General features: G+C 40.9%; 1 protein-coding gene across 1 annotated transcript in view; it reads right to left on the reverse strand.

Annotated features, from left to right (window-relative positions):
* The window catches only part of LOC143927686 (cadherin-related family member 3-like), an 81,212-nt gene extending 68,547 nt beyond the window's left edge, over positions 1-12,665 (reverse strand). The window contains exons 1-2 of the mRNA XM_077451941.1: positions 12,513-12,665; positions 6,230-6,423 (exon numbers count right to left, since the gene is read on the reverse strand). Of these exons, the coding sequence (XP_077308067.1) occupies positions 6,230-6,423; positions 12,513-12,603 (285 nt within the window). The 5' untranslated portion in view covers positions 12,604-12,665. The remainder of the gene's footprint in view (positions 1-6,229; positions 6,424-12,512) is intronic.
* Positions 12,666-18,407: the final 5,742 nt, after the last annotated feature.

Consider the following 18,407-nt stretch of genomic DNA (forward strand, 5'->3'; position numbering starts at 1 on the left):
TATTTTTACTATTATATTTTTTGTAAGGTTTTTCGCATAATTTGATTTTCCTTTTTTCTTTTTATTATTTTTTTTTTTATTTTATTTTTTATTTTTTTTTATTTTTATTTGTATTTTTATTCTTATTTTTATCTTTAGTTTTATTTTATTTTTATCTTTATATTTATTTGGTTATTAATCTCATATATAGAAAAACAAATTCTGGTCTAATATTGTAGTAGTATATTGTAGTACGTATAGGGAACATAAGCACTAATTGCACTTTTTCATTGCATTTTTTTATTGAGCACTTTATTATTATAATGCACTTTATCATGGAATACTAACTATGATCATTCACAAATTATTATACACAATTGAATACCACTGATATTCTTTATATAAATGACCAATGTGTTATAGACCTAGTATAGGTATATGAAGGTATTATATTGTATAACCAGAAGCAGATAAGTCCCTGGAACCCTTAATTCCCACTGTGTTTAAATTTAAATAAAACAATTTATGATATTTATTAGGTAGCGGCAATTACCCCATTCTAATATATATATATATGTAGCACTAACCCCCGAAGGAGCTGCTGGTTATTTTTGGGCTTACCGTTACCTTCCGCTTCTTCTCATGGCACGTCTAGGGGATGTCCCATGGTAGATGACCCAGTAACTTGAGACTGACAATAGATCCACTTGAATGGATTTTATTTGCAAACTTCAACCATTGACATTGAACAGCCTTTAACTTGGGATCAGAGGGTTGGAAAGGAAAGTGTAGAACACTTACAGGATACCTGGATCTTTCAACCAGCTTGGTGATATCCACAAGTCCGGATTCTCTCAGTTACTTCAGCCCTTCCAGGCTCTTGTTAAGAAAACCAAACTCACTCGTGGTAATCTTCTAAAGAGTCCTCCCCTGGAATGCTTGAAGTTCAATGGGTCTCTCCCGAACCGTAGATGGCACGCAACCACCTCAGAATCTTCCTTTAGTTTCCCTGCCTTGGAATAGCCAGCACCGAGGCATTCAAGTCGGGTGGATCCGCACCCCAGGCCATAGACTTCCTGGGGGCTGGTCAGGAGGTCCAGAACCAAGTACTCAATACTTCATACTGGAGCAGAACCCCGAACCATGTGACATCCGTGTCTTAAATACCCTCTCCCAGAAGTCAGAGCGGGAGGGCCACTCTCACTGACCTGGCTCCGAAAGAGAGTAACTAAACGCCTGACTAAACCATAGTTCCACGCCTGCCACCAGAGACAGCGCCCCCTTGTGGCCAGACTAAATATTTCACAGCCCAGTCAGACTAACTCAAAAGTCCAATTTAGACAAATAGGGCCAAACCAAACTGTAGTCTGGATAAAGTTTTAACTTTGAAAAACATAGCGGGTGCTCTTCAGGAGTCCGTCGCTACATATATTTTGCAGCTTACCAGTCCATGGCTTTATTTGTTTTCTTTTGCAGGCTTTATTTTCAGCTGGTGATCCTGTCCATAGCACACTTTGTGATCACTCACTGTATGCAGGAGCAGAATTGTCACCCTAGGCCAGTGATAGTGAACCTTGGCACCCCAGATGTTTGGGAACTACATTTCCGATGATGCTCATCTATACTGCAGAGTGCATGAGCTTCATGGGAAATGTAGTCATCTGGGGGGGGCCAAGGTTCGCCATCTCTGCCCTAGGCTGTTCTTCTGATTTGGACTACAAGCATCTCTTTTCTTCTTTTTCAACATTTCTAACAAGATCAACAGGTACATTTTTGTATCTTCAGAAAATGTACTGAGCCTCAAAGAATGATGGTAAAATAATTTCCCGATAAGGGTAAATTGATTGGTTTGCGCAAAAGTTATAGCATCTACAAACTATGGGTAATATTTTTAACATTTTTATTTATTTATTTATTTTTTTACTAGTAATGGCTGTGATCAGCTACTTATAGTGGGACTGCAATATTGCGGTGAACAAATCAGACACTAACTGACACTTTTTGGGGACCAGTGACACTAATACAATGATCTGCATGTGCTAAAACACATGCACTGTCACTGTAATGACACTGGCAGGGAAGGGGTTAACATCAGGGGCGATCCAAGACTTAACTGTCTTCCTGGGGAGTGCCTCTTAACTGTGTGGGGGATGTGCTTGTAGTGTGGGAAGACAGAGATCTGTGGATTACAGGATTACAGCCTTCCCTTGTCACAAAACTAGAAATAAAAGAAGACACCTAGAATTGTTACTGAGCCAAAGAGTGACTGTGATCGTGTACCTGGCTGTGGGGCAATTACTGGGAAAAAGAACCCAGGCATATTTCCAGCAGATCCTAGGGGGGTAGCACTACATACGTAAACACTCTCACTCTATGTGCTAACTTGTACAAAAAAAAAAAGAAAAAAAGGTAACAGAAAAAAAAAGTTGATCAGCAGGATCTTTTCATAAACTGACTAAAACATTATATAAATTTGACCATATCTAAAAACAACTAATGCAGATGCAGTCCAGCCAATGCAATTTTCTGAATCACCGCCCTAAATAACCCCAAAAATAGGTATAAAAGGCAAGGCGCTAAGAAAAAAAATTTTTTTTTTGGGCTGTGTTATCAACAGTATCTGCTCCTGATTAAGTGAAATTAATTTAATGAAAATGCAATGAGAGAAAGTCTTTTCACCCACTGGTGTGAAAATTGTTCTACAGCCAACCTGGTAGAAGTAAGATTGAGCCAAACTAAACTCTCAAATCATGTGATATGATTTTGGCATAAACAAGGATATACAGTAATGTGATCAATTGTGAAATGCTGTGATTATATGAAATTATTTTTTTATTTGTGTAAATAGTCTTATGAAAGTTGTTATTTCAATGGAGATGAACCTCTAAAAAAGTAGTTCCATAGTCATCAGTGGCTTGTTTTGTGTATGTATATATATAGGGATTAGGGATGAGCTCGGTGTTCGACTCGAACGCATGTTTGACTCCAACATCGGCCGTTTGTCTGTTCGGTGAATTCAGAACTTTGTGGACCATTCGCACCAAATTCACGTGGTACGAACGGCCCACAATGCACTACGCCATCGCAGTGCATTGGTGGCTCATGATTGGCCAAGCATGCACTGTGACCCCGCATGCTTGGCCAATCACAGCGCCGACAGCGAGGAGAGACATAATTGGCCACAGGCAGGATGCCTGTGGCCAATTATAGCTCAGGGGGTTTAGTACACGCCCCACACTATATAAGGCCACCAGCGCGGCGGCCTTGTGTGGTGTGTTCCGGTGTGCAGGGTAAGAGCAAGATAGGCAGGGACAGTGTTCTTTTCTCAGGCATCTGCAGGAGTTAAAGTGGATGTTGTGTGCCTCCAGCACAGTATACACCTGTATCTACCCTTTTTTGCTGGTGTTCTCTAATACAGGCATCTGCAGGAGTTAGTGGGTGTTGTGTGCCTCCAGCACAGCACATTATACACCTGTATCTATCCTTTATTGCTGGTGTTCTCTAATACAGGCATCTGCAGGGTTAAAGTGGGTGTTGTGTGCCTCCAGCACAGTATACATCTGAAGATACCCCTTATTGCTGGTGTTGCCTGTTGTATATCTTGCATATTAGCCTTTAAAATTAGTACTTTTGATTTCAAACATTCGAGTCCCATAGACTTTAATAGGGTTCTAAAGTTCGTACAAATTTTTGGTCCGTTCAAAGGTTCTGGTGCGAACTGAACCGGGGGTGTTCTGCTCATCCCTAATAGGGATGGTGGTACATCACCTTACAGTATGTACCAGGTACTTTGGTTACATTCGCAGTCAGTTTATTCCTACAATGGAAATTGCTCAAAATCTTCCTCTTTAACAGATTTCATATTTAAAATTGTTTGAATTACCCATCGGGCCCTAACAATTTTCCCTTTATCAGTGGGTGATATGAAATAAAAGAGGCAGATGATTGGCTACTTTGGACGGCACAGACATCTTCTTTTTCATTTAAAGGGCAAACATTTCTAGAATCTGCTTTAACAAAAAAATAAAGTTTACTTTTATTATCTACAGAATACAAGCTGCAGTGTAGGAGCATAAAATGAAAGCGTAGAGAGTCTTTTACAGTAATTAACTTATTAAAAGATCAATGATCTTGTTTTATGTGTAACCTGAGAAAGCACTGAAGAGATGTATTGATTTTTTTTAATCACATTAGTCACTGACACTTAGCAGAAATTCTAAATCTTCCAAATCATTAAAATAAAGATGACTTCTTTAATCACTTCCAATGGATTAACGTAGAACCCAAGGCAAGACTTTGTTTTGTAGTTTTGGAGAGAATTCTGTCAGTTTATTTTTTATAGCTTTATATAATCTATTAACCCCTTTCCATACACAATCTATATATTATTCCCCAGCAACGCACTTCTCGCCGTAGATTGTAGTGTAGACCCTGGACTGGTCTGGCTGTTTGGTCTCAGGATCAATACCATGATAGCAGTCAGGCACATGGTAGTTCACAATCACTTGAGCCAGAAAACAGGCAGTTTATTTTGCTGAGAAAACTGGGATGGGGTCAGGGTGAGCCTTGATATACTCCAAAAACAACTGGGTCCTACTCCCCAAGAAACAAGAGGAAGTCTATTCTAGATCCCAGCCTATTTATACGCCTCTCAGCCCCCTGCTGGTCACTCACTCCCATGGCCAGGAATTGGCTCAAGAGGCATTACTATGCAGGTCAGGGTCTAAACTCCGCCCACTATATCCCAATGGGATTCAGGGGAAAATAACTGAGCCTGCACCAACAAAACCTAGAACAGACACTACTAAAAAATTGTTGCCTCCCTGGCTACAGGAAGGCCAAAAACGAAATATACTTAACACTAGTAGTCTACTGAGGTGCTACATATTTTTAAACATTCCCCATTTTTAGAGCCAGTAGTGGGCATACTGGGGTTGATTTGCTAAATCTGGAGAGTGCAAAATCTGGTGCAGCTGTGCATGGTAGCCAATCAGCTTTGACAAAAAAAAACTTGAAACTGAAGGTTTTTTATGCAGAGCTGCACCAAATTTTGCACTCTCCAGTTATAGTAAAACAACCCCATTGTGTGGCTGCTGGCTCTCAGTCCCTGCTTAATAACAACCAGGGTGTCCACCAAACCAATGATTGGTTAGAAACCATTTAGTGGTTCTTGATTCTTGTGCCAGATCAGACAAAATGATCAAGATGCAGGTTGAAGGTTCCGTTGACAAAAAACAAAGTCTTCAGCCTATAGATATACACTGCCAACTTCAGGCTGCAATGGTCTCTATTTAATAGTGCTGAATGTGGCCTGGACATCTACCCATCTGTCAAGGAATTCCTATTAGCCAATGCACAGAGTCAGCATTGGTGCCACATGGCTTATTTATGGGATGCTCTAACTAGTCAGTGCTGACTGGTCTTTAGGAGCATGTCCCTTTTCCATCACTTGACACTAATTTAGATCCTGCTCTCTACTTCTGTTCTATCCATTCTTGGCCTTAGCTTCATACTTGACCTTGATCCAGCTCCCAATTTGGTACTTCATTACCTCGGCTTGATCTGTGACTTTCCTTCTGCCTCCAATTTTGCTCCATGCCATTATTGAGTGCCTACTTGCCTTACATGCTGATGCAGCTGCCTGCTTCTATGCATAGTCCTGCTACACACCCGCTAACATCATTTGTGAGCTCTGCCATCCTGAACTCTACAAACAACATCTTCCAGCACTCATGTTCCTTCTGCCTCCTTGCACCTTCTGTTTCACCTTCAGGGGTGCTTGGACACAAAATACAAGAAACCCTTGTCATCTCGGTTTCCTATCAGGTACGTGACACCATCAATGACCTCGCAAAGGGTTACTGTCCCTGTTTTGAATCCAGAAGAGCTGTTTATATGAAATTAGCTGATCATAAAACGGAAGTGGATTGGAAATCTGTGGAAGAAATATGGTGTCTGTGACCACACCAGCATTGAGGGCTAAGATTGGCTTATGAGGAATAATGGCTCCTAATATTTTACCTTTCCACACAAGTTTTATCACCTTAGAAACTCTAAATGAATATTTTTTTCCTGCAATTAAAATGAGGATGTATTATGTGGTCAGTGTTCATAAAAAGTGCCATCTTTCAAAACATTGCCTTTTAAGAACCCCCCCCCCCCCCAGCACTTGTTAACCATATAACATACCTATGTGTTGTCAAAATCCAAACCATAAGTGCAATTACAATATATTTATACAGTATAGTACCTCCCAGTTATTTGCCTTAGGGATAATGATGAACGGGTGAACCACTGGATTTGAATTTACTATAAATGGTGCACCGACTATTCTATCATATTGAGCAGCTGTGGCATTCATCTTGGCAACCAATGTGCTCTGAGGGGCATCTTCAGACAGGGTCACATTGCTGGGCAGAAACAAGGTTGGTGCAGCTGAAAGCACTAAAAAAAAAAGACAAAACAGTCATGATTATTTTTTCTGGGAATTGTGTGAAGGATCATAAAATGTGTTTTACAACTCAGCTCCAGCCAACACTTTTTCTTGTGTTTCTGTTTTTATACCAGACCCGGAACGACACAGAGGAGGCCGTCACCTCTCCCTGTCATGCCGCAGTCCCTGTTAACCTGGACGGACGTGCTTCATACCAGTTCTATTGGGTACTCCTTTGTACAGATGAGCTCATTTATCATGTCTATCTTGTGAGTGTTCCATTGTCGTTTTTGCCACTTTTATTTCCCATTAAATACTACACTTATGCCGCGTACACATGAGCGGACTTTTCAACATCCAAAGTCCGACGGACTGATTCCGTCAGACTATTCGATCGTGTGTGGGCTGCAACGGACTTTTGATTCGCCAAAGTCTGACTTACTTTAGAATATGGAACATGCTTCAAATTTTTCCGACGGAACTCCGCCGGACCCGGTCCCTTCGAAAAATTCGCTCGTGTGTATGCTATTCCGACGGACTAAAACCGACGCTAGGGCAGCTATTGGCTACTGGCTATGAACTTCCTTATTCAAGTCGAGTCGTACGTCATCACGTTCGAATCCGTCGGAGTTTAGTGTGATTGTGTGTGGCCAAGTCCGCTCAGTCGAAAAGTCTGTCAGAACTCTGTCGGAACTCCGGCAGAACTCCTTCGGAAGTCTGTCGGACATAAGTCCTCTCGTGTGTACGGGGCTTTAGAGGAGCTTTTCTGTTTTTTTCTCATGTTTCAGCCTCACATAGTTGACTCCACTCTTAAGAGGAGCTTCTTCCCTAAGGGCTTCAGTGTTTTAGACTTTTCCCTGCTCCCCTCCCTGGCTAACTCCCTATATTACTAAGGACAATTTCCTTGAACTATATAAAGGACTATTGGACTGGCCTTTCATTTGACATTGTATTGGTTACTCCTCTTGTTTGCTTGCATTATATACATTTTTGTCCTGGTATGGATTGCGGGGGAGAACCCACACCATTTTTTCCCCTTTCTCTTTGTCAGCAATGTTTTGTTTTGTTTTTTTATTCAGCTGTCAGCGGGGAAGCCCATTGACAGCTGATGACTCATCGGTTGTTAGAGACGCCGCGCCCAGCTTCCTGTCCTTACTCCTTACCAACCAGCTATTCACTGTGCCCTGGTTAAGCAAAGCTTTGCCCAATCAGGGCTTAGAATGCACTGAGCAGCACGCAGCGAACATTCGCCGACGTCTTGCAAAGTCGGGTGTTCGCCTGATAGGCGAACAGGCGATCTTCAGGCTATCCAGAAAGAATTTTATTCCAAACATATATATAGAGTGTAAAAGACCATTTCTGCCTAAAAAGTCCAAGGGGGCTGCTCCAATCCTGCACTACAGTGTTGGTGTACAAACCTTTTGTATATACAGTATGTACTGTAAAGCTAAGGGGAAAAAGCTACATCCAGCTACTGTATGTGATCAGCTTTATAGTACATACAATATATACCATTATCCAGAGTCCATACCATCTCTTTTAAAGCCCTGGTGAAAAAGAAGCTGTCTGATCCCTGAAAAGTGTTGGCTTTTACACTCTAATTTATGTTTGGATTAAAATCCCACTTTCTGGACTCAGATAATTTCAGTGTAGCAATTTGAAGACTTATGCGCTGCAATGATTAAAACCTGACCGAGATTCTAATATTTCCTAACTTTATACAAAACTTTAAAAACAATTTGGTTGGAGCTGGATTTTCATAACAGATACTTTACTCATATTTCTTTTTTCATCATACAATCTTATTGATGCGTTGCACAATAAAAGAAGTATACAGAGTGAAGTTGAAAACATACCGACATGGTATTGGAAGAAATAAGTACAGAAATAATGCATATGGTTATGGGGGTGAGGGAGTTCCACTGAGTTTGGCAGAGCAAAATCTCAGAGGGTATGAATCATACATACTCATAACATAAAACTAGACTAAAGCAAAATAAGTGAATAAATTAAACAAAGCCATAAGCCCATGTTTCATGTATAAGAGGAGTGCGGATAGAAGTGGTCTTGACAGGTCTATGCATGAAAGGTACAAAAAGAGATTACAGGCATACTCCACTTTTAAGTATGCAATGGGGTTTATTTACTAAAGCTGAAAAGTGCAAAATCAGGCTCAGTTCTGCATAGAAACCAATGAGCTTCCATAAGTAATGAGAGAACAAGAGCGGAGGGATTTTAACGGTGCAGCGGATTATTCATATTTTAACACAAACTTTTGCCAAAAAAAGTTTTTATATTGATGAATTATTGAAATCAAGGTTAAAATTAGTTTCCATGCATTCCATGAAATGTACAGGCAATAAAAGCTTTGGTGGTCATAAACAATACTGGACAACGATATTTTTCTTAAACACGCACTATCCCGACATGTTTCGCAAAAGTTTGCTTCCTCAGGGGATATGCGAATATTCCAGTATAAGAGATTCTAAATTAGACAAAAGATTACACAGTTACAATCAAATTTAACAAAAAAATGGACAAATATACAAAAGAACACGCGCAGACTAGGAGCACCTAGCGTCTGTGTGTGTTCTTTTGTATATTTGTCCATTTTGTTGTTCAATTTGATTGTAACTGTGTAATATTTTGTCTAATTTAGAACCTCTTATGCTGGAATATTCGCATATCCCCTGAGGAAGCAAACTTTTGCGAAACATGTCGGGATAGTGCGTGTTTAAGAAAAATATCGTTGTCCAGTATTGTTTATGACCACCAAAGCTTTTATTGTCTGTACATTTCATGGAATGCATGGAAACGAATTTTAACCTTGATTTCAATAAATAATCAATATAAAAACTATTTTTTGGCAAAAGTTTGTGTTAAAATATGAATAATCTGCTGCACCGTTAAAATCCCTCCGCTCTTGTTCTCTCATTACTTATGAAAAATCTTTTTGGGATGTGGCGCCTATCTCTGTGGGTGTTTGCTATGCTATGTTGAACCATCTTTAATTTTCAATGAGCTTCCATGTTTTATTACCAAAGGTTAATTGAACAAGCTGGGGTAAGAAGCTGATTGGTTTCTATGCAGAAGTGAGCCTGATTTTGTACTTTCTAGCTTTAATAAATAAACCCCATTGTGTACTTAAAAGAGGCACCATACATGAAGAGGGACCAGACCTTGGCAAATTTAATGGGACATCCCAATGAGAGTAAACATGTTTCCTAAATCATAAAGAATTGTCAATCCATTTCTCAAAATCTGGAGGGGAATTTGCTAAGTTAACACATTGCTATTGACTTGCGAATCATCTTAAATAATAGCTCTGAAATCACAATAACTGTGTAATGTTCAGTGTTCATCTAGTAAACAAGTCTGATGACTTCAGATCAAGGGGAACTGCCCACGGAGTCATGAATACGTTTAGTGGTTTGGAGTCAATAGATCAATTCTAAGTAGTATACCGTGCTAAAGTAAGTGAATAAATAGATAATAAATTGCTGCAGTGACTAACCATGTGATATTAACATAACAAAGCATATAAACAAAAAAGTTACGCTAATCCCAAATAAAAAAAACATATGTATTAATATTTCAAATATCACATAATATACCCAGTGCATTAAAAAATGTCCTTATATCATTCAAGTGATGAAAAAAAAAGGAAACAGTTAAAAAAAAAAAAATGTGTGCAGGAAATAAATTCACGTGATAAGTATGGGGAAATCCAAACAGAGCTGATTGGATAGGGATTCCACCACCAAAAATCATGCAGAGCCTTCTGTGACACCCAACACCCTGTGGTCAAGGAAGCTTACCAGATGGCGAAGACCACCTATTTCTAGAATGGTCAAGTAGGCAGGCCGAACAACCTCTGCAGGGTATGGTAACAAGTAAAGCCTCTGGAACACGCTGGTAAAAGGGAAGATATTTCAGGGTGGTCAAACTCACTATAAGGTATCCAAACCAGCCAAAACCAGGAAGTAGGCCATACAGAAAGAAAGCTCCAATAGTGTAACATTGTGTACGGGTACAGGCGGTCCCCTAGTTACAAACATCCGACTTACAAATGACTCCTACTTACAAATGGAGGGAGACAACAGGAAGTTAGAGGAAATCTACCCCTAGGAAGGGAAAGTCTCTCCTGTAAGGGTTATTATGGGAAAAATGTGTCTCCACTGATGCTTTATCACCAAGGCTTGTTTGCACAATAACCCAAAATGTTCAAAATCCAATTGTCATTGGGACAGAAAGTGAGAAGAAATCTTCTGAACAGGGGCACAGACAGCATAACAAACATTACAAGTTTGTTAACCCTTCCCTATCCTATCAAGAAAGCTTAAAAATATTTTTTTGGGCTGGAGCTAAACTTAAAAAATTTACCTGTTCCAACTTACAAACAGATTCAACTTAAGAACAAACCTACAGACCCCATCTTGTTTGTAACCTGGGGACCGCCTGTATATCCTTTATTGAATAAAGCCAAAAGACTACTTACCTTTGATTAAAAGCAATAAAGCCTGCATAAAAAAACGTCTGTCGGCAAGCACAGAATAACTCCCCCACACTTCCGGGGTCATGTGGGAAGTGTTTTTTGGTGGTAGAATCCCTAACCAATCAGCTCTGTTTTGGATTTCCTCATACTTATTGTGGATTCAGTTCCTGCACACATTTGTTTTTAACTGTTTCCTTTTCTTTATCACTTGAATGATATAAGGGCATTGTTTTAATGCACTGAGTGTATTATGTCACATTTGAAATATGAATGCATAAGTAAGGGCAAAATGTAGGTATATTCTTGGTGAAGGATAAAGGTCTGAGTGAGTCGGGGAAAGACCAAGCTTGGGTCCTCCGGTTCCCCTGTGCAACTGGGAACAACAAAGGCAGTTGAATTTTAGGAACTGGTAGGGTGGGAAATTAGCCTTGCTCCAAGAGTTGGCCCAAGAACACTCAGCTCACACTAAAGTTGGGAGTCGGGAATGATCTTTCAAAGAGGTGCAAGTCAGTGAGGAAGTTTTAGATACCTTGGCTCATATTTAGTTACATATAACTACCATCTGCTGCATAATCTGCACAAATCAAGTACATTCTGGTGCTTTATATTTGACATCTGGAAAACGAAAAAGTCTTCCCTTGCAGTTGGGCTGCCCTACACTGCAAGGCTTAACTTCTTGTTTAGTCTAGGGAGCATGAAATATACTTTTATCTACCTGATCTTCTGCTCAGTGCTCCCTTCTGCTCCAGCAGTAAACTTTTTTTATGGTCCCTGCATCGATCTTGATGATGTTAGAGAGCCCTAGACCACTGGAGTGTAGAGGAGAAGAGGCTAGAGGGACCAGTCATACAAAGCAGAGGCCCCCGTGGGAGCAAAGATCAAGTAGTTAAAACTACTGTACCCAGTCCCCGGGCACAAATGGGCAGTTAACCAACTGCAAGGGAGGACATTTTTTCAGTTTCCATAGGTGTGTCACATAAGTTGAGATATAGACAAATGTCCACTGAGTGTTAAAGTGGAAATACACTTCATCTGTGCACCACAACCCAAAAATGCTATTTAATTAATTGTTATCATTCAAAGCAAACTCCCCCATCCATCCATGTCTCCATGCTTTATTTTGTTGAGAAACACCTCCCTATCATTTCTGGCCATGGCCATCTTGAGTAAGGGCAGATGATTCATGAAGCATTTACTTCCTAGAACCCACCTGCCCTTAGCTCAGGTATGCAAGCAGGAGAGGGCGTGCTTAGCTGAGAAAGCCTCTCCAGAAGACTCATGGGATGTATGACATCATTTGCCTAGGCATGGAAACCAGAAAGTAACTGAAGAAATGTTAAAAAAAAGAGTTTAAAACAAGCAAATAGGATATATTTTCTCATCCATTTACTAATGCTAGCCACATAAAGATTAAAAGTAGTCAACATTGATTGAGAGAATGAAGTACCACTTTAATGATTTTTATTTGCTGTATTGGAACCATTTATAATTGGGGAAATCAAAATGGTGTCACCTTCAAAATATCCTTTTCTATAGATTTCATGTTGCAACAACAACATGAAAAAGGAGTTCATAAAAGTAGAGCTTTTTCTTTCCTGCACTCACCTTGAATGCTGCTGAGTAATAATGTCACCTGGAGCGGCGACATCTCGGGAATGTTGTCCAGCAGAGCTTGCAGCCGGTACACAAAATGCATGTGATCTGATTAATACACAGCAATTAAAAGAATGTTATATAAGTGGGGCACACCTCTATCAATTAAACTCTTTATAGCAAGAGCTTTGCCTTGGATGAAGTCACAATCGATACAAACAAAAAAAAAAAACTTTGGAAAGTCTTGCTAAACATGTTTACCTAGACATCGTTTTATTACTGGATCTATGGCTGCTGATCTGTGACTGAGCAAACATTGACATCTACAAACTGTGACTCAAACTGTACATCTTAAAGGGAAACTATCAAGATAAATCTATGGGGGCTGCCATTGTTAACTTGTTTTAAATGTGCACTCTGGGGTGTCTTCTTCTATTTACAGAACTCAAATTATTGGTCATTCTTGCAGAAGATTCACATTTAAAAGAGAAGTATCGTGGGCAGGATGAAATGCGTCAGTACACCGCGAGTGGTGGCGTAATTTCCAGTCGGTGAGACGTAAGTCAACAGCCATTTCTGGTTCCAGGTTTTAACACTGTTTTCTATGTTTTAATATGTGAGTGGATATTGTTAGTTATTTATGTAATAAACAAATGGAATTACGCTATATCGTTCTCTTTGCCATATATCCCTGATGATCCACTGGCACGTTACAGTTGGAGACACAGCTTGTGGGACTACAGAACCCAGCCATCCTTTGAAGCATCTGTGATTTCTGGTGGGGAGTCCTGGATTTCTGAGCAACATATGCTACAGCTGTAGACACAGCTTGTAGAACCACATAACCCAGCCACCCTCCTGAGATCTTGTGACTTCTGTTATGGGAGTCCTGGATTTCTGGTGGGTGAGGGGGGCACACAGAGGGGAACACAGATTGCACTGATTATCTTCTCAGCACTTGGCACTTTATATTGCACATATTGAAAATTTTTGAAGCAGCATTGTAAAGTTTGAAGTCCAAGAACACTCTACACACTTGAATCTTCTATGGACTATCATCATTTATTAATAGCATTATATTGATTTTTTATGGTTAATGTTACCATTGGTATTCTTATATTTGTTTATTTTATGTTATTGATGTATTAATTTAGCACTAGGTAGTGCTCTTACTTTGATCACATATTTAAAGGCACCCTTACTTTAGTGTTTACTCACAGTGTTCACACACTTAATATATGTTTTTCACCATCCACTAGCACAGGAATTTATAGGTATGTTACGCATATTTATATTCTTGTTTCATTTCTACAGGAATGTGTGCGTTGGGAACAGTGCATTGAATTATTAGAAGAAGGCACACCAGTAATGCATTACTGTTTAATTGTTTATTGGACAATAAATAAATATCATAATACTGACAAATGGAGAAATAATACAGGCATAACCTAAACCAATCGCCACCAGGCACATTGCCATCAGATTGGGTGCAGCTTATGCATTTCGAGGGACAAGCCCTCTTCCTCAAACATATGGTTTATATGCCACTGTTTTTATGTTTTTTTTATGTTATTCCTATGAAATCTATATGTAAGTACCTTTTGACTCAAAATATTGTATAAATGTGTTACATCAGGGGTAGGGAACCTATGGCTCTTTTGATGGCTGCATCTGGCTCTCACCTCTCAATTCGTGGATTGCGTGGTGTGCTGATCCGTGGATTGAGCCCATAGGAAAGGCCACAGCTTCGGCCTAGCTCCGGAGCTGCGGCCATCTTGGTACACCCTGCGGCGGCCTAGGAGAACGGTGCGCTGACATCATCATCACCCGCCTCAACTGCTCGTGGATCTGCCTGCCTGTGTAATGGTAAGCAAGCAGACAATTGTAGGGGAGATGTGGATATTACAGTGGGGGAGATGACGTGGATATTACAGTTATAATTGAAATTAGTCGATTAATCGATAAAAAAAAAAATAGTTTTAAACATATTGTATGGCTCTCGTGGAATTACATTTTAAAATATGTGGTGTTCTTGGCTCTCTCAGCCAAAAAGGTTCCCTACCCCTGTATTACATGATACTATCTGCTTTTACATGTCACTGCACATATATTATGTATCATATTTATGTTGTAGATAAAGATGAAGTCACCCAAAGTAAATTTGCCCTGATGAAGGAAAATATGTACCAATAAAAATTTCCGAAACATGTCGGGATGTATGCTACAAATCTCCATGGACTGACCTCAGCTTGACTTTGGCAGCGCCTTGATTATTAGCCTTGGGTTTGATATATATGTATATCTACGTGGCACACAGTTGCCTTTTGCATACCTTTATACTTTTTTTTGCCTAAAAAAGTCCAAGGGGGCGGCTCCCAGTGCACCAGTTGCATGTTCTTTATGCCTATAATTCAGGATGTTGGCAGTCCCTCACATTCCATTCCCTAGCAATCTTCTTCCTCTTCCTCAAACATGTTTGTTTTTATCCCTGGTTTTCCCCAAATTGAAGAGGGAAGCAAGGCTCCAGCGCTTACATTGGTGGTTTAAGAGGGTGGATACTTACAGTGTTCCATTTTAGGTGTTCAAGGTGAAAGATAGGTAATTTGGGATCCCTGATGACTGGACTGACGAAAGATTACTATGGCTGTAGTCGCACTGGATTATACAGGCACCATTAGAAAGGAGGTCAATCGGTCAAAGCTCAAGCAATCTTTAGCAACCTCCTGGAGGAACCCTATTTGAGAATGGCTGCTCTAAGATAAGTAGCCACTGGCAACGATCTTTAAGCTATCATGTAGGGGCATTCTTCTCACTGACCACCAGGGTAAGGGATCTCTTCTCTCAATGACAACCATGGAAAGGGGTCTTCTCCCACTTACCACCAATCTTAGGGGACCCGTCTTCGCTGACCACCAAGGAAAGGGTGCACGTTTTCACGGACAATCTATGTGAGCCAGTTTTTTTTCCATTAAAGGATTTGTTCATTGTTACAGAAAAAATGTAAAGGTGAAATAACACTGGAAACCTTCCCCACCGCCCACTGTCCACGCTGTAATTACTGTGATACTAAAGTCTTGTTTTTTTTTCTTTAAATAATAACAAACATGTCATACTTATATGCTCTGTGTAGTGGTTTTGCACAGAGCAACCCTGATGCTCCTCTTCTCTGAGTCCCTCGCCGGTGCTCCTGGCTCCTCCCTCCTGTTGAGTGCCCCCCCACCAAGCAGCTTGCTATGGGGGTACCTGAGCCAAGTCACAGCTCCGTCTGTCCATACAGAGCGACTGTTCAGCTCCGCCCCCTCTCTCTCCTCATTGGCTAACTGAATTTGATTGACAGCAGCGGGAGCCAATGGAACCACTGCTGTGTCTCAACCAATCAGTAGGGAGAGTCCCAGATGGCCAAGGCACTTGTGCACATCGCTGGATCAAGATGGGCTCAGGTAAGTATAAGGGAGGCTGAGGGGGGCTGTTGCACACTGAAGGTTTTTTATCTTAATGCAAAGATAAAAAACATCGGGGGTTATTTACAAAAGAAAATCCACTTTGCACTTAATGTCCAATTACTGATGCTGGAGAGTCACCGGAAGTGGCGCAGTTGTAGATTTTGATGATTTGGCTGTTTTGACAGAACACCGGGAAAGTATATCACAACATTGCTCAGCGCTGAAAGATAAAAAGAAACATTGGGGGTTATTTACTAAAGGAAAATGCACTTTGCACTGAAAGTGCACTTGGAAGTGTAATCGCTGTAAATCTGAGGGGGACATGCAAGGAAAATAAAAAACAGCATTTTAGCTTGCACATGATTGGAGGATAAAATCAGCAGAGCTTCCCCTCATTTCAGATCTATCCCTCAGATTTAGAGCAACTACACTTGCTGTGCACTTGAGGTTCAAAGTGGATTTGCCTTTCGTAAATATTATACCTTTAGAACTACTTTAACTCCTGGGTTGCTGAGGTGTCAGCACCCATGCAGCTGCTCCAGCGGTCTGAGGATTTGAAAGGTTCTCTCTTCTCTGTCAGCGCTTCCAGGAAGGACCAGACCAATTCTGACTGGTTATCCCAGTCTCAATCAGAATCAATTTGGTCCATCCTGGAAGTGCTGACGGAAAAGAGGGAGAAGAGATGGGAGTTTAAATCCCTGGACTGTTGGAACAGCTGCGAGGGATCTGACAACTCAGCAACCCTGGGGGGTAAGTACAACGTGGACAGAGAGGGTGGGGAGGGTGTCCCTTTGCCCATCATTCTGCAGAAACACAACAATTTTCACTGTTTGCATTCATTTTCTGGTCACACTATCACAAATTGTATTTTATTATTATTATTGAAAACTATTTTGTCATATATAGCATCCCTGCATGCCAAATACATTTAGTATACCATGTTCCTTATTCTTTTATTTTTTCTTATATGTCCAATCATTGTTCACACTAATGTACAGTGAGCTGTAGATATAATAATTATTAGCAAAGGTTCCTCTGTGTTAAAGAGGTTGAAAAAATACTGATTTATACAGTTCAGAAATTTGGCTTTTACTGCCACCTGCTGTTTCCTTTTTGTAATGCAATCCCAGGTCAATTTAGGATAATATGGTAAGTGTGAAAAAAATTCAGTCTCCTTTTGCCACGTACCCACGATCGGAATTTCGGCCAGCAAAAGACAGATGAGAGCTATTCATTGGAAAATGCGACCGTGTGTATGCTCCATCGGAATTTAGCTGGCCGAATTCCCACCAGCAAAAATTTGAGAGCATGTTCTCAGTTTTTCAGACGGAAAAACTTTCTATCGGAAATTCCAATTGTGTGTATGCAATTCCGACTCACGCATGCTCAGATTCAACTACGAGACGGAAGCTATTGGCTACTGGGTATTGAACTTCCTTTTTCTTGTCCCATCATCGGAATTTCGTCGGGAAAACCATCAGATCTTTTTCCGACCAAAATTCCGATCGTGTTAACGCGGCATCAGAGATAATAGAATTCAGTCAAGAAAAATATAAAGTAAATTACTGTTGATGCCTCATTCCCACAGGCGTATGTAAGCGTACGTAAGTGTACGTAATCTTTGCCTGCACAGGATGCACGGGTGTTCCATGCATATGCGTACAACCAGTCCCATTCATGTCAATTGGGACATAGCAGCTGCATGGACCGCTGCTCCCAGGTAGACATCCATCTGGGTGGATGTCCCTGACCTCACATTGTCTGCAGTCAGGGACATGCACCTGTACCCACATGGATGTCAAATTGTCTGTGCAGTTGCTGCATTCTAATTGTCATGAATAGAACTCTATGAAAGTTTAAAGGCTTTCACCTTTTGGAGCATGTTACAGGTTACACCTACATTTGGGGTGTGGTATGCTCCAGCACTCCTGTATTGGGTTGCCACCTCTTCCCTTTAAACCCGAACATATATTAATTACACAGGTTCTGTGGCTGATTAAGTTATTAAACTCATGAGTCCTGCAACGACTTTTCAAAAACAGCACAGCTGTGTGGGGCTCTGCCCACACAGACACGTCATTAACCACTTAACAACCGGCCCATAGCCTATTAACGGCTTCGGGGCAGTTGTTTAACTCTGAGAGGCTGTTAATTAACGGCCTCCCAGAATTCTGCTCTCGCGCGCCCCCTGGGGCATGCACACGAGAGCATCCGTGACCGCCGGGTCCAGTGGATCACGGATCACGTAAACGGCCGCTCATCGCGGCCGTTTACCACGTGTTCGCTCCGTCAAATGACGGAGTGATCACTTGTAAACAAACCGGCGTCATGTTATGACGCCGGTTCCTCCCTCCCCCTCTCTGTACCGATCGGTACAGCGGAGGGGAAAGAGATCGGTGTCAGCAGCGCTGTGGGCTGCATCTGCAACTAATACCCTGCAATACCCGTCAATACTCTGCAATAC

This window comes from Lithobates pipiens, unplaced genomic scaffold (assembly GCF_037356315.1).
Source record: "Lithobates pipiens isolate NorthernLeopardFrog02 unplaced genomic scaffold, aLitPip1_a1.2 Scaffold_23, whole genome shotgun sequence".
NCBI lineage: Eukaryota > Metazoa > Chordata > Amphibia > Anura > Ranidae > Lithobates > Lithobates pipiens.